Raw genomic sequence first — 24,475 nt, 5'->3', positions numbered from 1 at the left:
TTTGCTTATTCAAGTCATTCAACTCTTTAGTTAATACATTTTCCCTCCTAAGATATAGCTTTCCCCCATGATGACCCCTTGATTGAATTGCCTCTGAATACACATTTGAGAGTGTCGCAGACAACCTGAGGATCAGCTGATCCCACATTCTGTTTTTAAAACTAAAAATGTTTTATTTATTATTTTAGCAGTGATTGATTGAGTTTCCAAATAGCCCGGTCCTCTAGGATATTTTACTGTAGTTAGAGACAAATAAATAAGGGCCTGGTCAGAAAATAAATGTTCAGCAATGGTAGACTGTGATACGTTTGAGACCAGAGCGAAGGAGATAAGGAAGTAGTCGATGCGACTAGCTTGCCTATTTCCACGCCACGTGTATCTAGTCTGATCAGGGTTTCACCAAACATCTCCCAGGTCTAGAGAGGACATTAACTCAGAGATTGCAGAAAGTGCTTTTGGATTAGAATAATGCAAACAAACCCCCGATCTATCTAGATTTGTATTCTGCACAGTATTAAAATCACCAACAATTATGAATAATAATCCATTGCAAAAAACACATTGGAAATTAAATATAATTAACTCCCCAGAGTGCTTGGTAACAGAGAGCCAACCACAGACTGACTGTGAGAAACACACTTGCATTTTATGTGTCATCATTGGCGGGGGTCAGGCTGACAGGATATTAAGGTATTGTGTACGCGGCACTTGCTGTGGTGTCAGTATTTTCCAAGTAAAAGCCTTGCTGTGCCGTAATAGTAATTGACCAACCTGTGTTGAATAGTAATGAGTAGAGCTGCTGTAGCATGTCGGGGTTGGCGAGGAGAGAAACACACAACAACCATACATGACTGACATAGCAGGGGGCTGGATCAGGACCAACATAGAGCTGATAGTGCAGTACAGCAGGGACACCACGAGCAACGTAGAAATGAACAGAGATAGATATGATCTCCATTAGAAGAATTACAACAGTCACATTTGTATCAAACTGTACATGGAACTGTATGGCATCCAATAGGTTTCACACCTTATAAACAAACACCACCAAGGTGGCCCCGGGTCCACAAGGGGGCAACAGGGGGCTTAGCCCCCTCACTTGAAACTTGTGCCCCATCAGTTTTAGTTTTATGTCCCTATATAAAAATAGCAAAATGCCAATCTGTCCCTTCATAAGCACTCAATCAATGGTCTCTGAGATTCGGTATTTGAACTTTATGTTTATTATGGTATAGCGTGATATAAGCAGAATTCAATATAATTGTAATGCAAGAACCCCCCAAAATTGTGCCCCCCACTGATTTCAGCTGCTCCCTTATCCTGGGTCTGCACCAAGGTCATTTGTAAGTGAGAAAGAAATTGACATCATGTACCACAGCAATATTTCTGTTAAATTAAATGCTGTCAATCAAATGACTAATAATTATTTTCGGTATGCCAAAATAGCAGCAATAAAACATTCCCCATTCCAAAATGAAGACTGTACTAGCACAGAGCAGCCTGTTTTGAGAGTGCCAAGAATAGAGTTAATCTAATAGAGAGAGACCTGTACATTTAAAAGAGCCTAGCTCAGGCCAGTCATTGTGTTGTACTGGCTGATACAGCAGAATACAATAGGCAGAACAAAACATGAGTTTCTGAAAGTGCTGATCCGGGAGGAGGGTTTTACAATGGAAAATTAATACAAATGGACTCTCCTGTTATTACTGTCTCCATATTCAGCCATGAACAAAGAGAGACGAGTGGCTTTGGAGGAGGAGTGAAAGTGACTGTGCTTGCTCTTGCAGACAGTGGCGCAACTACTTTAACAATCAAATCAGGGAACGATGGAATCGCCAAATACAATTTCATGTTTTTATGTCTGACGTAATGTTTAAATTCAAAACACAATAAAGATTAAACATAGTGGTGGATCAGAGAATAGTGATTTTCTCATACCTGCCCCTGAAATAATGAAGAACACCTTTTAATTAGAGACAAAATTCTAAAACCATTTAGACTGAAAGTCAATGGGAGATGTATTTTACACTGAGACCCACCTTGTAACTACCACATGATCTCATAAAAGGACCACATTTGTATTCCAACATAACTGCTACTGCTCTGCCACATACACTGACAAGGATATGAATGATATATGAGAGTGCCCCAGGGGTGAAGATGGTGAGGAAGTGAGGTAACAAGGAAATGGGTGAAACAATGGGCAAACAAAGCAGCCATTGACAAGGACAATTAACACACCATACAAGGACCCGGAACAGTGGAAGTAAACAGAGGAAATAACTAGTGTGTCCCTTTAAACACTCTGTGGAATGAATTCAAGGCTCTAAACCTATTCCGAAACCACATTTGGTAATGATGAGACATTTCTAGGGAAATAACATCAGTGTAAAATTTCTGTTTTAACATTTCTTCACTGACATTAATGTAAAGAAAGGTAGATGACTACAATATGCAGTTGTATAATCCAATAACAGCATTGCCTTCCAACAGAGTATGTAAAAAGGCAAACAACAGCATTCTTGCCCAACTTATTGAATCATCTATCTAGGATATGTCTTTGCTTGTGCTATTGTTTCTGTGTTAGAATTCTGCTGGCATCATCCTATCATTGGACAAGTATTGTAATCTAATTTCATGTTAATGTGCTGTATTTGTCATGCCATATTGCTAGGCATTAATGTTGTTGTTTCTGTGACTGTGTCTGCATCATGTCCCATCTAATCCTTTAAAAGCCCATTTCCTCTGCCACAAAGCAACACAACACTACACTAACGCAACACTAACACAAAACTACACTAACACAACACCGCAATAACATAATTCTCCTCTTTTAGTGTTCCACTCCAGAATTCATTCACTTTATTCCACAGCGCACAAACTTAATAATGTTTTATAAACAATCACACAAAAACCTTTTTGCTATAGAAATCAAATCAAATCAAATGTATTCATTCATTTGTACAAGGTCTAGAAGTTGCCCTTATTAACTACAGATCTAGGATCACATCTTTGGCATTGCATGCTGGGATACTTTACATGGCCTACCTCTGGGAGTCTAAGAGCGGTCTTTGCATGACAGACTTGACCAGTGAGTGTGGCCGGACCGTCTTCACGGGGGAGGTCTTGGGACTGGAGTCAGACTCTCCACTCTCCTCATCACCCATGGCTTTGACGTAACTGCTGCTCCTCATCCTCCGACAGGGGATCTCATCACCCTTACCTCCCCCTGGGTAACCACTCCACTCATCCTGAGGTACCTGGGGGAGGGAGATAGAGAGGGGGTTAGAGAGAAGGTTTCAGGTGGGGTCTATATAGGGTGGGAAGTGGCACTAAAACCATGTACGAGTAGTAGTAAGATCGCAGAATATTTTGTAATGTTATTATAGTATGAGTACTAGAAATACACAGGTTTACCTCAATGATTCTTCGGTCCCACTTGTGGTACCATGTATTTACGTACATCATAATTACTGTAAGTAGGTAGAGTTTATCTTTGAACTGTTACTATTGTTGCATAGACCTGAAAACGGTTAGCCAATATCTGTGTGGTATGTCAGTATAGATGTTGTTCCCTCAAGGTTGCCTGTGTACTCACAGAGGCTCTTGGCTCAGCCGTGGTTGTAAAACAGACTGTGTCCTCGATCATGTTTATTGGTAAAATGAAGGTTGTGAGAGTGAGATTATAGAGGATCAAACAGAATAGGAGATTCATCCACAGCAACCGCCTTCCAACCACATCTCAGGCAAAGATAGTTAATGTACATTCCATGTAATATTCTGTTGTCATTCTCTCTCTACAGCTAGTAAGACATAGACAGCTGCATGGCATCATCCCCTTTGGAAAGATGTTGGTTTTCTGACTCAGACTTGTTCCCTTGACTGCAACCTGTTCCCAGATTGAGACTCAAAGCGAGGTATATGCAGCGTGATGATGCAGTGTTTACCCAAGGTTACAGTACACATCACAAGGCTCTTCAATATTGAGCAGTAGCATCAGAGGTGTGGTGTCTACTGCTTACACAGTGTTACATGGTGTATGGTAAATAACAGGAGAGGTAACACTGTTTGACATTCCTGTCTGATTGATTACTTACTGATGCAAGACGTCTTTAAGTAGTACGTAAACCCTGCAAGAGATCTGTTATAGTTCAGTTGGATAAAATAAAATAAAAAATACATAGTCATTGATGATGGGCGAGGTGCTGGTTAGCGGAGCAGAACACTTGAAAAAGATCCGCACACTAGAAAGCTCAGATCATATAATAACAGCGTTTCGACAGCCAAGCTGTCTTCATCAGTGTATAGAGTGAAACAAACAAACTCTATGCACAAGGACAACTTTTAACAATTTCCACTGAAAATCTTACAAAAACACATTTACTTTAAGAAGAGTGCAGGTGCAAAGCTTGGTAACAGAATGACAGTTTGTGCTGTCATTCTGGGTCATTCTGTTTCCAAAACATGATTCTGCAGTGATCTTCAAGTAAATGTATTTTTAAAGTAGTCCTTGTGCATAAACTTGTATGGTTTGTTTAACTTTGCAATCATTGGTTTTGTTTGATATACATTTTAAAGTGACAAATCTGAGTCTCAGTGTTATTGTTACCATGGAATTGCGCTGATCCAACTGTTCTGAAGATCCCTTCTGGAATTTAAAAGATCAACTGAAAATCATGAGCCTAACACAAAAGTATTATATTCTGGTATTGTGTTTGTGAAATAGAATTTGTTGAAAGGTTGTGGAAACTATTTGAAGCTGTTCAACAAACTTGCTCATTTAATTGAACTGGTAACATCGTGTTGTTCACAAACTCTTTTAAATATCACAGGCTCGTTAAACAAACAAATGACCACATCACAGGCTCTCTCTCTCTCCCTCGCCCCCTCTGTCTCTCTCTCTCTCCCCCTCTGTCATTCTCTCTCTCTCTGTCGTTCTCTGTCTCTGTCTCTCTCTCTCAGTTTTGTGTTACTTAAAAAGTACAGCAGAGTTAAATTACCGAAACTACATCAGGAACTGAGTCAGGAACTAAGCCTCTCACACAAACAAACACACATATGCTGCGCACGCACACACACACACACACACACACACACACACACACACACACACACACACACACACACACACACACACACACACACACACACACACACACACACACACACACACACACACACACACACACACACACACACACACGGCTACGGGGATTGCTGAAGTATATATTAGTGGTGTGTGTGCGCGCGCGTGCCTGCATGTGTGTCGCTGTACTTCAAATGTCGCTGTACTTCAAATACAAAAATATGTCTTCCCTGTCACGGCACATTGAATCTCCAACCCAAAACCATCTCAAAATCACCCGACATACTTAACATTTTACATTTAATTTGCGCCACACAGGCTCACCATCCTTCAAGGGGCCTCAACGTCACTCAGAGTGAGGGTAAAAGCTACTCAAGGAGCCTGTCTCATCTAAAAGATCTTCAGTACCAGAAAACTCTTTAGAGAACAGTCACCATATTAGATACTCAGTCGCCATACTAGATACTCAGTCACTCAGTCACCATATTAGAAACACAGTCACTCAGTCACCATATTAGATACTCAGTACCCATATTAGATACTCAGTCACTCAGTCACCATATTAGAAACACAGTCACTCAGTGACCATATTAGATACTCAGTACCCATATTAGATACTCAGTCACTCAGTCACCATATTATATACTCAGTCACGCAGTCACCATATTAGATACTCAGTCACTCAGTCACCATATTAGATACTCAGTCACCATATCAGACATTCAGTCACCATATTAGATACTCAGTCACTCAGTCACCATACTAGATACTCATTCACTCAGTCACCATATTCGATACTCAGTCACACAGTCACCATTTTAGACACTCAGTCACCATACTAGATACTCAGTCACCATATTAGACACTCAGTCACCATATTAGATACTCAGTCACTCAGTCACCATACTAGATACTCAGTCACCATATTAGATACTCAGTCACTCAGTCACCATATTAGATACTCAGTACCCATATTAGATACTCAGTCACCATATTAGATACTCAGTCACTCAGTCACCATATTAGATACTCAGTCACTCAGTCACCATACTAGATGCTCAGTCACTCAGTCACCATATTAGATACTCAGTACCCAAATTAGATACTCAGTCACTCAGTCACCATATTAGATACTCAGTCACTCAGTCACCATATTAGATACACAGTCACTCAGTCACCATATTAGATACTCAGTCACCATATTAGACATTCAGTCACTCAGTCACCATACTAGATACTCAGTCACCATACTATATACTCAGTCACCATATTAGACACTCAGTCACCAAATTAGATACTCAGTCACTCAGTCACCATATTAGAAACCCAGTCACTCAGTCACCATATTAGATACTCAGTCACCATATTAGAAACACAGTCACTCAGTCACCATATTAGATACTCAGTACCCATATTAGATACTCAGTCACTCAGTCACCATATTATATACTCAGTCACGCAGTCACCATATTAGATACTCAGTACCCATATTAGATACTCAGTCACTCAGTCACCATATTATATACTCAGTCACGCAGTCACCATATTAGATACTCAGTCACTCAGTCACCATATTAGATACTCAGTCACCATATTAGACATTCAGTCACCATATTAGATACTCAGTCACTCAGTCACCATACTAGATACTCATTCACTCAGTCACCATATTCGATACTCAGTCACACAGTCACCATATTAGACACTCAGTCACCATACTAGATACTCAGTCACCATATTAGATACTCAGTCACCATATTAGATACTTTGTCACTCAGTCACCAAATTAGATACTCAGTCACTCAGTCACCATATTAGATACTCAGTCACTCAGTCACCATACTAGATACTCAGTCACCATATTAGATACTCAGTCACTCAGTCACCATATTAGATACTCAGTCACCATATTAGATACTCCGTCACTCAGTCACCATATTAGATACTCAGTCACCATATTAGACATTCAGTCACTCAGTCACCATATTAGATACTCAGTCACTCAGTCACCATACTAGATACTCAGTCACTCAGTCACCATACTAGATGCTCAGTCACTCAGTCACCATATTAGATACTCAGTCACTCAGTCACCATACTAGATACTCAGTCACTCAGTCACCATATTAGATACTCAGTCACTCAGTACCCATATTAGATACTCAGCCACTCAGTCACCATATTAGATACTCAGTCACTCAGTCACCATACTAGATACTCAGTCACTCAGTCACCATATTAGACATTCAGTCACTCAGTCACCATACTAGATACTCAGTCCCCATAATAGATACTCAGTCACCATATTAGACACTCAGTCATCAAATTAGATACTCAGTCACTCAGTCACCATATTAGAATCACAGTCACTCAGTCACCATATTAGATACTCAGTCACCATATTAGATACTCCGTCACTCAGTCACCATATTAGATACTCAGTCACCATATTAGACACTCAGTCACTCAGTCACCATATTAGATACTCAGTCACCAAGTAAGTCATCTGGATCCTCTTTCATTGTTCTTCCTCATCTCCTCCTCAGGTTGGTCAGTGTGGTTCTGAGTTAGTCATGTCTTCCTCAGGTTGGTCTGTGTGTGTCTGGGTTAGTCATGTCTTCCTCAGGTTGGTCTGTGTGTGTCTGGGTTAGTCATCTATTCCTCAGGATGGTCTGTCTGTCTGGGTTAGTCATATCTTCCTCAGGTTGGTCAGTGTGGTTCTGGGTTAGTCATATCTTCCTCAGGCTGGTCTGTCTGTCTGGGTTAGTCATGTCTTCCTCAGGTTGGTCTGTGTGTGTCTGGGTTAGTCATCTATTCCTCAGGATGGTCTGTCTGTCTGGGTTAGTCATCTCTTCCTCAGGTTTGTCTGTGTGTGTCTGGTTTAGTCATCTCTTCCTCAGGTTGGTCTGTCTGTCTGGGTTAGTCATCTCTTCCTCAGGTTTGTCTGTCTGTCTGTCTGTCTGTCTGTCTGTCTGTCTGTCTGTCTGTCTGTCTGTCTGTCTGGGTTAGTCATCTCTTCCTCAGGTTGGTCTATCTGTCTGGGTTAGTCATCTCTTCCTCAGGTTGGTCTGTCTGTCTGTCTGTCTGTCTGTCTGTCTGTCTGTCTGTCTGGGTTAGTCATCTCTTCCTCAGGTTGGTCTGTCTGCCTGTCTGTCTGTCTGTCTGTCTGTCTGTCTGTCTGTCTGGGTTAGTCATCTCTTCCTCAGGTTCGTCTGTCTGTCTGTCTGTCTGGGTTAGTCATCTCTTCCTCAGGATGGTCTGTCTGTCTGTCTGTCTGTCTGTCTGTCTGTCTGTCTGTCTGGGTTAGTCATCTCTTCCTCAGGATGGTCTGTCTGTCTGTCTGGGTTAGTCATCTCTTCCTCAGGTTGGTCTGTCTGTCTGTCTGTCTGGGTTAGTCATCTCTTCCTCAGGTTGGTCTGTCTGTCTGTCTGTCTGGGTTAGTCCTCTCTTCCTCAGGTTGGTCAGTGTGTATCTGGGTTAGTCATCAGAACATCTACGAATTGCCTTTCATGGGTTATTCATAAAGGAAGACAATCTCAGTGATCGTTAAACGTTGTGTTGATGTCGCAGCTGAAACTAATGCAATATCCACCTGTAATTGTTATATCCCTTCATATTGTGCGTGCTTGGCACCATCCCATCCCAACCCACCAAACTATCTCTCGCCGTCATTCCTCTATAGTTCATTAAGTCATTAGAAAAGATGATGGTGCTCTTTGAGGAAAAGTGTGTCACTGCAAATTTCAACCAAAGCCAGCAGCATACTACCCTGCATCCCACTGCTGGCTTGCTTCTGAAGCTAAGCAGGGTTGGTCCTGGTCGGTCCCTAGATGGGAGACCAGATGCTGCTGGAAGTGGTGTTGGAGGGCCAGTAGGAGGCACCCTTTCCTCTGGTCTAAAGAAATATCCCAGGGCAGTGATTGGTGTAGGGTGCTGTCTTTTTTAACACACGTTAAACGGGTGTCCTGGATAAATTCTCAATCTGGCTCTCATACCATCATGGTCACCTAATCATCCCCCCTCATCTCCTCTGTAACTATTCCCCAGGTTGTTGCTGTAAATGAGAATGAGTTCTTAGACAACTTACCATGTAAAATAAGGGTTAAAAAAACAATAATGGGTCAACACTAGGCCTTATTTGAATCTGGCATGTTAGTGCTAAGCTGGAACAAAATAATGCAAAACCTGTAGTCATTATTAATTATGTAAAACAATGTCAAATGATGAAATCCTGCATGTGAAGACTGCTCAAAGCAGTTGAAATGAATCTATTAATTTCTCTAGAAACAAAATTAGTCTATTATCAGTTTGTTACAGTGACCTAATTATGAACTTCACACTGATTTCCTAATAAACATCAGTGGTGAGCCTTGACAGTAATGACACAGCTACACTGACTACATTCACAAACAACTTGAATAATTGATCAATCACACTTAATTAAAAGCAAACCATTGACTGTTGTGTATCAAACAGCATTAAACCGCATGTGCACTCTTCAGCTGAGTACCAATGATATGACAGTAGAGATCTGCCTGTAATTAACAGGGTTTGTGTGTTGGAAGTGAAGACCCGTGGGCCCATAACACTCTATGGTGGAAAATAATGATATTATAATTCCAGAGTAAAGGGCTTGATGCCATAATGATGTCACACAAATAGCAATAGCAACGTTGTTCTCATAGGCCATACACACACACACACACACACACACACACACGAGGGCTATCATTTTACACCCTTCAGAAGACACACACGCTTGCATGCACACATACACACACGCTCACACACACACGCTCAAACACACACACACACACACACACACACACACACACACACACACACACACACACACACACACACACACACACACACACACACACACACACACACACACACACACACACACACACACACACACACACACTGAATGCTCATCATAGTCGATGGGTAAATTAAGTCTTCAAGGAGTTTGATATTTTTTGACGTCTAATTAAGTAAGGAGTGCCACAAGCTGTGGTGAGATTAGTTTCATTTGGATTTGCTGGTAAACTACAGTAGATTGATTGGAGCATCCCCCATCTCCCCCTGTGTAGTGACAAAGGCCCAGACATCACTGTGTTTCCCCCCATCCTAATGAATACAGACACACAGCACAGGGCCATTTGCATGGAGGAAGAGAACATACAGATCTACACAGTAAGTGTCTGAAAAGCTCATGCTGCTTCCAACATGATGGAATATACTAGAAAATGTGTGCTCAGTTATTGATAGGCCGTATTGAATGAATGCACTCAAAGTGAGGAGAACCACTACAAACTACACTGATGGCAAAAAGAGGCAGAAAAAGGCAACATTCTGAGATATACAGTATCTACAGTCCGGTTACTCTCCCAGGCTGTGTGGGTGTTCACGTGTATGTCCCTTCCCATGACTGAGCCCTCAGGCCTCATCTCTTATCCTGCCCCAGAGGCATCCCCAGGGAGATGGGCTGTAGGCTGCAGGCCCTGCTGCTGCTGCAGGGAATTTCATTGATTAACTCTGCTGCTCCGCTCAACCCAGGTCCTCTCCCACTAGGAACATAAGTCAGTGGCATTAAAATAGGGCTCGAGTAGAGATGGGGATAGATCTGGCTTCCTTGGCCCCACGCTTGTCTCCAAACAACTCAATCAGTGATAATCCCTCCCCACTTCATCATTTCCTCAGAGAGGAATGTAGGAAGAGAATGATTCAGTCTTATTTTCTCCTCTCTCTCTCTCTCTCTCTGCCACTTTCCTGCTCTCTATCTCCCTCTGCCACTTTCCTGCTCCCTCTCTCTCTCTCTCTCTGCCACTTTCCTGCTCTCTCTCTCTGTCTCTCTGCCACTTTCCTGCTCTCTCTCTCTATATACACTGCTCAAAAAAATAAAGGGAACACTTAAACAACACAATGTAACTCCAAGTCAATCACACTTCTGTGAAATCAAACTGTCCACTTAGGAAGCAACACTGATTGACAATAAATTTCACATGCTGTTGTGCAAATGGAATAGACAAAAGGGTGAAATTATAGGCAATTAGCAAGACACCCCCCAAAACAGGAGTGATTCTGCAGGTGGTGACCACAGACCACTTCTCAGTTCCTATGCTTCCTGGCTGATGTTTTGGTCACTTTTGAATGCTGGCGGTGCTCTCACTCTAGTGGTAGCATGAGACGGAGTCTACAACCCACACAAGTGGCTCAGGTAGTGCAGTTCATCCAGGATGGCACATCAATGCGAACTGTGGCAAAAAGGTTTGCTGTGTCTGTCAGCGTAGTGTCCAGAGCATGCAGGCGCTACCAGGAGACAGGCCAGTACATCAGGAGACGTGGAGGAGGCCGTAGGAGGGCAACAACCCAGCAGCAGGACCGCTACCTCCGCCTTTGTGCAAGGAGGTGCACTGCCAGCGCCCTGCAAAATGACCTCCAGCAGGCCACAAATGTGCATGTGTCTGCTCAAACGGTCAGAAACAGACTCCATGAGGGTGGTATGAGGGCCCGACGTCCACAGGTGGGGGTTGGGCTTACAGCCCAACACTGTGCAGGACATTTGCCATTTGCCAGAGAACACCAAGATTGGCAAATTCGCCACTGGCGCCCTGTGCTCTTCACAGATGAAAGCAGGTTCACACTGAGCACATGAGCACATGTGACAGACGTGACAGAGTCTGGAGACGCCGTGGAGAACGTTCTGCTGCCTGCAACATCCTCCAGCATGACCGGTTTGGCGATGGGTCAGTCATGGTGTGGGGTGGCATTTCTCTGTGGGGCCGCACAGCCCTCCATGTGCTCGCCAGAGGTAACCTGACTGCCATTAGGTACCAAGATGAGATCCTCAGACCCCTTGTGAGACCATATGCTGACACATGCACATTTGTGGCCTGCTGGAGGTCATTTTGCAGGGCGCTGGCAGTGCACCTCCTTGCACAAAGGCGGAGGTAGCGGTCCTGCTGCTGGGTTGTTGCCCTCCTACGGCCTCCTCCACGTCTCCTGATGTACTGGCCTGTCTCCTGGTAGCGCCTGCATGCTCTGGACACTACGCTGACAGACACAGCAAACCTTTTTGCCACAGTTCGCATTGATGTGCCATCCTGGTAGAACTGCACTACCTGAGCCACTTGTGTGGGTTGTAGACTCCGTCTCATGCTACCACTAGAGTGAGAGCACCGCCAGCATTCAAAAGTGACCAAAACATCAGCCAGGAAGCATAGGAACTGAGAAGTGGTCTGTGGTCACCACCTGCAGAATCACTCCTGTTTTGGGGGGTGTCTTGCTAATTGCCTATAATTTCCACCTTTTGTCTATTCCATTTGCACAACAGCATGTGAAATTTATTGTCAATCAGTGTTGCTTCCTAAGTGGACAGTTTGATTTCACAGAAGTGTGATTGACTTGGAGTTACATTGTGTTGTTTAAGTGTTCCCTTTATTTTTTTGATCAGTGTATATCTCCCTCTGCCACTTTCCTGCTCTCTCTCTCTATATATATACAGTGGGGCAAAAAAGTATTTAGTCAGCCGCCAATTGTGCAAGTTCTCCCACTTAAAAAGATGAGAGAGGCCTGTAATTTTCATCATAGGTACACTTCAACTATGACAGACAAAATGAGGAAAAAAAATCCAGAAAATCACATTGTAGGATTTTTTATGAATTTATTTGCAAATTATGGCGGAAAATAAGTATTTGGTCAATAACAAAAGTTTATCTCAATACTTTGTTATATACCCTTTGTTGGCAATGACAGAGGTCAAACGTTTTCTGTAAGTCTTCACAAGGTTTTCACACACTGTTGCTGGTATTTTGGCCCATTCCTCCATGCAGATCTCCTCTAGTGCAGTGATGTTTTGGGGCAGTTGCTGGGCAACACGGACTTTCAACTCCCTCCAAAGATTTTCTATGGGGTTGAGATCTGGAGACTGGCTAGGCCACTAGGACCTTGAAATGCTTCTTACGAAGCCACTCCTTCATTGCCCGGGCGGTGTGTTTGGGATCATTGTCATGCTGAAAGACCCAGCCACGTTTCATCTTCAATGCCCTTGCTGATGGAAGGAGGTTTTCACTGAAAATCTCACGATACATGGCCCCATTCATTCTTTCCTTTACACGGATCAGTCGTCCTGGTCCCTTTGCATAAAAACAGCCCCAAAGCATGATGTTTCCACCCCCATGCTTCACAGTAGGTATAGTGTTCTTTGGATGCAACTCAGCATTCTTTGTCCTCCAAACACGACGAGTTGAGTTTTTACCAAAAAGTTCTATTTTGGTTTCATCTGACCATATGACATTCTCCCAATCTTCTTCTGGATCATCCAAATGCTCTCTAGCAAACTTCAGACGGGCCTGGACATGTACTGGCTTAAGCAGGGGGACACTTCTGGCACTGCAGGATTTGAGTCCCTGGCGGCGTAGTGTGTTACTGATGGTAAGCTTTGTTACTTTGGTCCCAGCTCTCTGCAGATACACTTTTGTTATTGACCAAATACTTATTTTCCACCATAATTTGCAAATAAATTCATTAAAAATCCTACAATGTGATTTTCTGGATTTTTTTTCTGTCTCATTTTGCCTGTCATAGTTGAAGTGTACCTATGATGAAAATTCTCTCTCTCTCTCTCTCTCTCTCTCTCTCTCTCTCTCTCTCTCTCTCTCTCTCTCTCTCTCTCTCTCTCTCTCTCTCTCTCTCTCTCTCTCTCTCTCTCTCTCTCTCCCTCTCCCTCTCTCTCTGCCTCTCTCTCTGCCTCTCTCTCTGCCTCTCTCTCACTGCCTCTCTCTCACTGCCTCTCTCTCAATGCCTCTCTCTCACTGCCTCTCTCTCTCTCTCTCTCTCTCTCACTGCCTTCCTGGAGGTGTCCTCTCCTGTCACAAGGCTGCTAGGCTCTGTTGTAAGGGCGATGAACACACAGAGGATTCTCTCACTGTGTGTGGGAGCATCCTGTTAGTGCTACATCACAGCACGCCTCTTTCCTCACAAACTGACAGGAAATACATGTGAGGGACAAAGGGAGGGAACATACATACTACAGCATGCAGGGAGAAACACAAGCCATTGGCCAATTCCCTTCAACTGTTACCATCCTTCCTGAGCTCATTCCCAAGCTTCTTCCAGCCCTCTGGCTGTCTTTATGTCATAGCACAGCTGTCACCCTGTCCTACCCTGTCCTATCCATCTATAAAGAATAATCTTCACTGGAACGGCTGCACACAACACATAGGCTACCATGCAGTCTGCATCTATACATCCGTATCACAGAATATACGCTGCATGGACGATCCCCTCAGCTCCCTTTCTGTAAATTAGGCAGTCAGTAGTGCTGAGCAATTACTGCTTTTTGAGGTTGGTTCGATTAAAAAAAATTAAGTACACTATCGATTAAGTACACTATGCATTATGTGGGTTGAAAGCTGTTCAACACAGAATAAAACAATTTCTTAAAGTCCCATAGTGGTAGTGACTGCCCATTACTGATTATCACTTATTCACCAGCATTCATTGTCATTACTTTACTATAATAAAATATTTCAGTTGATGTGTATAATACATTTGTTTTATTTTATGACATTATAACATTTAACATTTAAGTCATTTAGCAGACGCTCTTATCCAGAGCGACTTACAAATTGGTGCATTCACCTTATGACATCCAGTGGAACAGCCACTTTACAATAGTGCATCTAAATCTTTTAAGGGGGGGGGGGGGGTGTCAGAAGGATTGCTTTATCCTATCCTAGGTATTCCTTAAAGAGGTGGGGTTTCAGGTGTCTCCGGAAGGTGGTGATTGACTCCGCTGTCCTGGCGTCGTTTCATTCCAATTCATCATCTCATCTCCATAGAGCTGCTGTCTGACTAAATCACTATTTTAGTGGTTCTTCAAAGTAAATAAGGCATACCTTTATGACTGCTAAATACCAACTATCAATCACTTAGGTCATGTATTTCCAGGTAGAAATACCTCGCGAAGCAACTGCTCTCTATTCCTGCTGGCGTAAAATACATTTAGACGGACAAGTAGGCGCGCAATGGACTATAGTAATTTTAGTTAACACGTTTTCTACACTAAACTATGTCGAATATACTGTACGCCTGTTGGAAAGTACAACTCCCTACTATATCACACAGTTCGGATTTGATCTGATATATCTCTAGAGCTCACAGAAAAAGATGAATTCAAATAATTGAACTGACTTCGGTCAATTAGTCAATTAATAGTTTAAAACCCCCAAAATGAAAACCCCCAAAATAACAGACATTTTGGTTAATAACTCAGTACTAGCAGTCAAGCAACTTGCTCCAAGACATCCTCTTTTCCTCTGATAGGGAAAAAATGACAGAATAATTTAGAGGCCTATGTATATTATCAGCTTTCCAACTGCTGCATGTTTGACTGCTGTCATGTGTGCTGTAAACGTTAGCTGTAAACAGGAGTACGTAGACATCTGGAACTATTAAAACCGTATTAGAAATGAGTCTGGTTAACTACACTGCCCTTCAATAAAGAGAAAGAGAGAGAGAGAGGAATGTAGCCCCACCCTCTACAACATATATATCAACAAATTGGCGAGGGCACTAGAACAGTCTGCAGCACCTGGCCTCACCCTACTAGAATCTGAAGTAAAATGTCTACTGTTTGCTGATGATCTAGTGCTTCTGTCCCCAACCAAGGAGGGCCTACGGCAGCACCTAGATCTTCTGCACAGATTCTGTCAGACCTCAGCCCTGACAGTAAATCTCAGTAAGACAAAAATAATGTGTTCCAAAAAAGGTCCATTTGCCAGGACCATGAATACAAATTCCATCTAGACACTGTTGCCCTAGAGCAGTGCTTCTCAATTATTTTCTGTTACGCCCCCCCTAGGAAGAAGTAAACATTTCGTGCCCCCCCAACTCTCCGCCGCTACTGTAAATAGTATAATTTGTCTATAAAAGTGTTATAGGTACACCTCTGCATAACATTGTATCCTTATTAACATTAAAGAAAACAAAAAAAAAGAAATATAGATCAACTTACAACAAAGAATAACTTTATTAACATTGTTTTTTAGTCTGTAACAGAAAAGACTTAAAGTGCATCACTTTGCCTGAAAAAATAAAATAAAAATTCAAGCCTTATTTAAACTGTAAACATTTTTTGACCATTAGATACTGAAAAATAAAATAAAATATAATCAATAAATAATAATAAATTCAAATTGATCAGCAACATTAAGTCAGGAGCACAATATATGAAACACTTTAACTTATAAAACAAAAATGAATAAAACAATTTGTGCTGATTTTTTTTATCAAAATGAGGAAGTCAGGATTAATGGCTACAATGAGAACGTTTTGCAAAGCGGGACGATTGTTGGCAATATTCGACACGTTTTCGCTGAAAAAACTCAAGCGGCTTATCAGCGTGATTGGGGTGTAATGTCTTTAAGTGACGCCTTCATTTATTTGGCTTCATGCTGTCTGCTGCCAACATTTTTAGACACAGTAAACATACCGGTCTTTTCTCCTCTCCCACCGTAGTCACAGTGAAGTCAAGCGCTACATACGCGTCGTCATAGTTCCTCGTCTTAACTTTCGTGAGACTTACGTTTGTCTCATTATCCCCGTCTCTCTCCGCCTTTCTTTTCATCCCTGTTAAATATTTTTCCATGGTGTCTCTTAAGGGTTTGTTATCTGCACTTCATATCTCCTGCTCTGTGCTGTGTGCTCTTGTTCGGTGCAAAAAAAAACTACTCCCTGCGGCAAAAAAAAGCATGTTCCCCGGGGTCACACGTGCCCCCCCTGGCATCGCTCCGAGCCCCCCCAGGGGGGCGCGCCCCACTATTTGAGAAGGACTGCCCTAGAGCACACAAAAAACGATACTTACCTCGGCCTAAACATCAGCGCCACAGGTAACTTCCACAAAGTTGTGAACGATCTGAGAGATAAGGCAAGAAGGGCCTGCTATGCTATCAAAAGGAACATGAAATTCGACATACCAATTAGGATCTGGCAAAAAAATACTTGAATCAGTTATAGAACCCATTGCCCTTTATGGTTGTGAGGTCTGGGGTCCTCTCACCAACCAAGAATTCACAAAATGGGACAAACACCAAATTGAGACTCTGCATGCAGAATTCTGCAAAAATAATCTCTATGTGTACAACGTAAAACACCAAATAATGCATGCAGAGCAGAATTGGGCCGATACCCGCAAATTATCAAAATCCAGAAAAGAGCCGTTCAATTCTACAACCACAAGAAAGGAAGCGATTCCCAAACCTTCCATAACAAAGCCATCTCCTACAGAGAAATTAACCTGGAGAAGAGCCCCCGAAGCAAACTGGTCCTGGGGCTGTGTTCACAAACACAAACAGACCCCACAGAGCCCCAGGACAGCAACGCAATTGGACCCAACCAAACCTTGAGAAAACAAAAAGATAATTACCTGACACATTGTAAAAAACAGAGCAAACTAGAATGCTATTTGGCCCTAAACAGACAGCACACCTGATAACTGTCATGCCCTGGCCATAGAGAGGGTTTTAGTCTCTATTTTGGTTAGGCCAGGGTGTGATTAGGGTGGGCATTCTATGTGTTATATTTCTTTGTTTTTGGCCGAGTGTGGTTCCCAATCAGAGGCAGGTGTCTATCGTTGTCTCTGATTGGGAGTCATACTTAGGCAGCCTTTCCCACCTGTGTTTTGTGGGTAGTTATTTTCTGTTTAGTGTCTGCACCTTACAGAACTGTTTTGTTTCTCACTTTGTTATTTTGCTTGAGTGTTTTTGGTGAATAAATTATCATGAACACGCTACGCTTTGGTCCACTTCTTCAGACGAGCGTTACAGAACTACCCACCGCCAAAGGACCAAGCAGCGTGGCCAGGAGGAGCAGGGATCCTGGGCCCAGGAGAAGAGAGAGTGGAGGACATCTTGGACATGGGAGCAGATTATGGCAGGGGACAAGACCCTGCCATGGAAACAGGTGGAAGTAGCGAGGGAGGAACGGCAACTATACCAGGAGTCACGGCAACGAAGCCTCCAGTGATGATCCATGGCACGAAGCCTCGAGTGATGATCCATGGCACGAAGCCTCGAGTGATGATCCATGGCACGAAGCCTCGAGTGATGATCCATGGCACAGAGCCTCCAGCGACGGTCTCCAGTCCGGAGCCTCCAGCAACGATCCCCAGTCCGGAGCCTCCAGCGACAATCCCCAGTCCGGGGCCTGCAGCAAGGGTCCCCAGTCCAGGGTTGGCGACGAGGGTCCCCGCACCAAAGTGGGGGGAGCCAGAGGTGGAGCGGGGTCTACGTCCCGCACCGGAGCCGCCGCCGTGAATAGATGTCCACCCGAACCCTCCCCTTTAGAGTCAGGTTTTGCGTCCAGAGTCTGCACTGTCTGTACTGTCACGCCCGGGCCATAGAGAGGGTTTTAGTCTCTATTTGGGTTAGGCCAGGGTGTGATTAGGGTGGGCATTCTATGTGTTATATTTCTTTGTTTTTGGCCGAGTGTGGTTCCCAATCAGAGGCAGGTGTCTATCGTTGTCTCTGATTGGGAGTCATACTAAGGCAGCCTTTCCCACCTGTGTTTTCTGGGTAGTTATTTTCTGTTAGTGTCTGCACCTTACAGAACTGTTTTGTTTCTCACTTTGTTATTTTGCTTGAGTGTTTTTGGTGAATAAATTATCATGAACACGTACGACGCTGCGCTTTGGTCCACTTCTTCAGACGAGCGTTACAACTACTGTGACTGACCCAAAATTAAGGAAATATTTGAAATATTCGCCGAAGGCAGACCTGGCTCTCAAGAGAAGACAGGCTATGTGCAAACTGCCCACAAAATGAGGTGGAAACTGAGCTGCACTTCCTATCCTCCTGCCAAACGTATGACCATATTAGAGACACATATTTCCCTCAGATTACAGACCAACAAAGAATTGAATACATATCCAATTTTGTTAAACTCCCATATCTACAGGGTGAAATACCACAGTGTGCCATTACAGCAGCACGATTTGTGACCTGTTGTCACAAGAAAAGGGCAACCAGTCAAGAACAAACACCATTGTAAATACAACCTATATTTATGTTGATTTATTTTCCCTTTTGTACTTTAACTATTTACACAACATTACAACACAGTATATAGACATTATATGACATTTGACATGTCTTTATTCTTTGGAACTTTTATGAATGTAGTGTTTACTGTTAATTTTTTTATTGTTTATTTCACTTTTGTTTATCTATTTCACTTGCTTTGGCAATGTAAACATATGTTTCCCATGACAATAAAGCCCCTTAAAATGAGAGAGAGAGAGAGAGAGACTGTGGTTTCTGCAGCGCTGCAACTTCACTCTGCCTTTAATCACAGGCTTTCTCACTCTGAACCGTCCAGCTTTGGCAAGTCAACATGGCAATTAATTGTCTTATTAAATCCTGCCGCATTGCCCTATCAGCAAAACAATCAAAGCCTAATCCTCGCTTTCTACTCTTTTGGAAGGAAAAGAGTTGTGTTAAGCAGTGAAAGTGAATTAATGAAGGCTACGACAACAGTAAAACAAAATGATTTTGCAGTGGCACTTTGGCTGAGCAGTGGAGTGGCTAATAAGACATGTATCATGCTTGTTTTTTCAGTCAGAGTCCTTTCAGATCTACACTATCTGCTGGTCTACAGTATCTAAGAGAGGGAAGAGCAAGACCTACAAAGAGAGGGGAGAAACAACATGAGAAAGAGACAGAGGGGTTGAAAGAGAGAGATAATTATAGAGAATGGGAGATGGAGAGAGAGAGGGAGATGGAAAGAGAGATGACAGAGAGAGAGAGAGAGAATTAAGTTTGCCATGAGCAGCAGTCTGTAGTGAATCTGTATCTTGGCCAGGTGAGCTGGTCACATCCATGACTTCATTGCGTTGTCACTGTCACCTTACTGCATCTAAATCAAAGCTGCTGTTCCTCCCTAACAGACACTAACAAGGGCCTGAGTGTGTGAGTGTGTGTGTGTGTGTGTGTGTTCATGCTTGGGTAATTGGGACAAATTTGTGAAATCAGTCTGCAAAAGACAGAGAACGATGATCGATGGCACATACAGTATGATTCCCAATATTTGTCATTTCAGGAAGAAGCCAACTGTACTCCATCTCTGTCCTGTTCTATGCTCACTAACACGCCAAAGTTTCCCATTTTTGGAGAGCACTCTGCTCTCTCACAGCATCATAACTTCCTCTCTTTTCAACAGCTTTTTTCTTTCTTTTCTCCCCTGTCGTCAAATCCAATGACAACAACAAGGTGACTGGCACTTTGAACCATCTGGAGTGCCACAAACACCCCACCTCTCAAAAAAACTAACGACAACAACTATTTTTATAGGACTGCACCTTTAAACCAAAATAGAAAAAGAAAGCAGAACAGCAACAGGACGCTGCCTAACTTCCAATGTGACCCTTTTAGAGTAATGTTCTTGACTAACAACTCAATCTAACTTCCTCACTGCTCCTGTTGATAAGGAAAGGGATAGAAATAGAGACAGCCAGCCAGCCAACAAGCCAGTCAGCCATTGAGCCAGCCATTGAGCCAGCCAGCCAGCCATTGAGCTAGCCATTGAGCCAGCCAGCCATTCAGCCAGCCATTCAGCCAGCCATTGAGCCAGGCAGTCAGCCAGCCATTGAGCCAGCCATTGAGCCAGCCAGCCATTCAGCCAGCCATTCAGCCAGCCATTGAGCCAGGCAGTCAGCCATTGAGCCAGCCAGCCATTGAGCCAGCCAGCCAGTCAGCCATTGAGCCAGCCATTGAGCCAGCCAGCCATTCAGCCAGCCATTCAGCCAGCCATTGAGCCAGCCAGCCATTCAGCCAGCCATTCAGCCAGCCATTGAGCCAGGCAGTCAGCCATTGAGCCAGCCAGCCATTGAGCCAGCCAGCCAGCCAGCCATTGAGCCAGCCAGTCAGCCATTGAGCCAGCCATTGAGCCAGCCAGACATTGAGCCAGCCAGTCAGCCATTGAGCCAGCCAGTCAGCCATTGAGCCAGCCAGTCAGCCATTGAGCCAGCTAGCCAGCCAATGAGCCAGCCAGCCAGCCATAGACCAAAATAGTATGTTGATTTCCCCCTGTCTCCTAGCCCTCTGTGGATCCACAGTCCTCCCTGGTAGCTAGTTCACCTCAGAGAAGGGGCATCAATCCCCAGGGGAAATGCGTCACCAGCTGGGCCGATTGACAAGGCTCAAAATAGCCCTGCAGCGGAGAACCAACGGAATGGACCTGGCTATTTATAGAAAAAACAACGTGTTTATGGCCGTTCAGACACCCCATCAAAAGACCAGGCAAAGAATGCATTACCGTCTCTTATCATCAGTCTCAGGGAGAGCTTAGTGCACTTAGAGAGATAAAGAGATTAGAGGTTCTAGAGGCTACCGTTGTCTGGGGTTCATCATTTTCATCACCATTAAAAGGGTTTTGTATACAGATGCTTGGAATTAGTCACAAAACCTCTGTTTTCTTGTTTACGTCAGTTAATTGTCAGATAAGCATTGCCTCCTCACTAGAATGGTGGGTGGGTTGAGTCATGTATCATGTATTTCTTGTCCATTAAAGACAGCATCTAACAGTTACACCACATTCTACTCCGTAGAGAGTCTCTGAGGAGTATTTATCTGAGTGCTAAGGAGTTCAAATGGTTTTAGCTTCAGGCAATAGCCCACTCATGGGTTGTATGTAAACTGTAAAACAAGTACTTTTTACTGTCAGGAAGAGCTTGATATTGATTCATCATACACCAACAGCATCGTTTCATATACAGCGTTATTTTAGTGAAATAGTGCAGTAGGCATTCAGTGCCGTGGGCAAGGAAGTTGCCATTCCTAAACAAATACCCCTTACTACAACAACCCTAACATAAAACCTCTGGACCATCAACTACAAAAATGCTAATTCACTTTGAATTGATCTTAATGTCATTACCCACAATCCACCAGGGTTTCCCACAATGCAGATCCTGGCCTCTCACACACAAATACAGACCAACTGACTCATTCGGGAAACATGGCACAGCAAAAAGCTCAAACCTGCAATGATCCGGAGTCTTTTCCTTGCCCTCCTGCCTCGTCCCTGGTGTTACATTGATACAGTAATTGATATCTCCCACTGAGCTGTCCCCTCACTGCTTCTACCCTGCTGAGCCCCTGACAGGTGATTCATATCCTGGACAGGGAAATACAAGAGATTATCTCTCAGAACTATCAGAGGTCCAGCTGAGACAAACAACATCATAATAACGCTGTCTGGATTCAGAGCAGTCTGTCTGCTGAACATGAGCCTCTGATGGAATAGAGTGCTATATAAATGGCAGGCTTAAATATTGAGATCCATGCTAATCAATGAGCCTCATTGTTTGCAGTGTTTCTGAGTGTTAGAATGAAGCATAGCTGGTCTTTGGTTCTACACTGACTGATAATGACAATAAATCCTCTCTCTTTTCAATGGCTTCACTAAATCAGACTACCCGTGGACCTATGTCTATGTGTACATATCTGTCTGCTTATCTGTCAATCGCATCCATTTTAGTCAATTAGCAGATGCTCTTATTCAGAGTGACTTACAGTAGAGTACTTTTTCGTTCTGGTCTCTTTCTTTCTTTTTATCTATCTATCTATCTATCTATCGATCTATCTATCTATCACATTGCTGTGGTTCCGGCAACATGGCTCCAGCAAAGGACAGACTAGGACTAGAAGAGTGACTCACCTGTAGGTAGTGGCAGGGCCTGAGGTTGGGCTTGATGTCTGTGGGCATCATGGGTTTCTCCAGGTTGAGGGAGGACTTCCTGTAGGCCTCCTTGGCCTGGCTGACGGTCAGCGTTGACCAGGAGCTCCTCTTCATGAACTTCCCTTCAGGAGCCATGGCCACGCTCTCACACGCGGAACACTTCACATCGTTGTTGCTCTTGGAGGTCTTGAGCGACAGGTCCCCGTAGTGGCTGTGGACAGAGTCGGGGTAGCAGTGGCTGATGTGATCCACATGTTGGCGTGACATGACACTGGGCGTCCGGTACGTACTGTCACTGTCCAGGTTATCGTCTGAGCTCCACCAGCCCGCCACCCCGGAGCGCTGCTTACTGCTGCTGTCTGATGACTTACGCTCTTTGCTCTTGCTGCGCTTGCTGTGTTTGTGGTGTCCTTGGTAGTGATGATGGTGGTGGTGGGAGCCTTCCCGGTGCGAGTCTCCCTTGGTTCCGTTCATCTTGGACGAGCCCTCCAGGGAGTGGGACTTGGTGAAGAGCTTCTGGACTGAGTGTACCAGGTGTCGGATCCTCCCAGGGCTCTCGTTGCGGTGCTCCGTAGTGGTGGTGGATGCCCTCTGGTACTGCAATGTGTGGAAGCCATCACGGTGTAACGGAAGCTGCTTCTCAAACTGGTCCAGCAGGTTGGCTGGGATTCTGTTCATCTTACCGCTACCGCCATGCGATGAGCCACACTCATCTCGATCCCGTGATCCACAGCCAACACCTCCTCCTTCTCCTCCTTTACTACCACCGTCCCGCGACCCGCTGCTGTCGTGGTGGGAGCTGTAGTGCATCCTGGGAAAGGTACTGCTGGAGATGGAGTGGTCTGTGTTGGCCATAGAGACTGGCATCGCCATGCACTCAGAGTGGATGGAGCTACGGGGGGAGCAGCGGTGGTGCTCCATGAGACAGCTCTCTGTGGGGCTGAGGAGGTATGAGGGGGTGCGGGACTCATGGTGGTCCAGGGAGTGGTCGCAGTCGGCCAGGCCGCAGGTGTGAGCTGAGGTGATCTGGAGCTGGCTGGGCCGGCCACCCGATAGAGCCTTCATGTTCCTGGGTGGAGGAGGGGAGTAGCTGTCTTCATCGAAGTGCTGAGAAGGAGACCATGAATACTGCTGGTCTGTGTGTGAGAGAGAGAGAGAGAGAGAGAGAGAGAGAGAGAGAGAGAGAGAGAGAGAGAGAGAGAGAGAGAGAGAGAGAGAGAGAGAGAGAGAGAGAGAGAGAGAGAGAGAGAGAGAGAGAGAGAGAGAGAGAGAGAGAGAGAGAGAGAGAGGTAGAGGTAGAGGTAGAGGTAGAGGTAGAGGTAGAGGTAGAGGTAGAGGTGGAGAGGTAGAGAGAGAGAGCAACATATGCTGTGTAAATAGCTAAGAACAAATAACCTTCAGCAGTTGCAACAATCAAAACCCATGATCAAATCAGCTGCTTATCAAATGCCATTGTCACTACAGCAGCACAATGTAGTCAGTCACCTAGAACAACAAAGTGGAAAAAGAGAAAGTAAGATCACAAAATGGCACAGTCCCACAAACCTTTTATTCTCTACTCCCTCCCTCGCTTGTCTGTCTGTTGGTGCCAGGCTGCGAGGCGAGGCATGGCGAGGGAAGGGGGACAGGTAGCAGCTAGTGTTGCCA

The 24,475-nt window shown here is 44.2% G+C and overlaps 1 protein-coding gene across 2 annotated transcripts in view; it reads right to left on the bottom strand.

Moving 5' to 3' along the window:
• Positions 1 to 23,960, bottom strand: part of LOC129811519 (disks large-associated protein 2-like) — a 100,559-nt gene extending 76,599 nt beyond the window's left edge. For both annotated transcript variants that reach the window (XM_055862892.1, XM_055862893.1), the window contains exons 1-2: positions 22,808 to 23,960; positions 3,049 to 3,260 (exon numbers count right to left, since the gene is read on the bottom strand). In XM_055862892.1, coding sequence (XP_055718867.1) covers positions 3,049 to 3,260; positions 22,808 to 23,893 — 1,298 coding nt within the window. In that variant the 5' untranslated portion in view covers positions 23,894 to 23,960. The remainder of the gene's footprint in view (positions 1 to 3,048; positions 3,261 to 22,807) is intronic.
• Between the last annotated feature and the right edge of the window lie 515 nt (positions 23,961 to 24,475).

Source organism: Salvelinus fontinalis, chromosome 15 (genome assembly GCF_029448725.1).
Source record: "Salvelinus fontinalis isolate EN_2023a chromosome 15, ASM2944872v1, whole genome shotgun sequence".
Classification (NCBI taxonomy): Eukaryota; Metazoa; Chordata; class Actinopteri; order Salmoniformes; family Salmonidae; genus Salvelinus; species Salvelinus fontinalis.
Note: the sequence above shows the minus strand (reverse complement) of the source record. Positions and strands in the feature narration are given on the sequence as shown.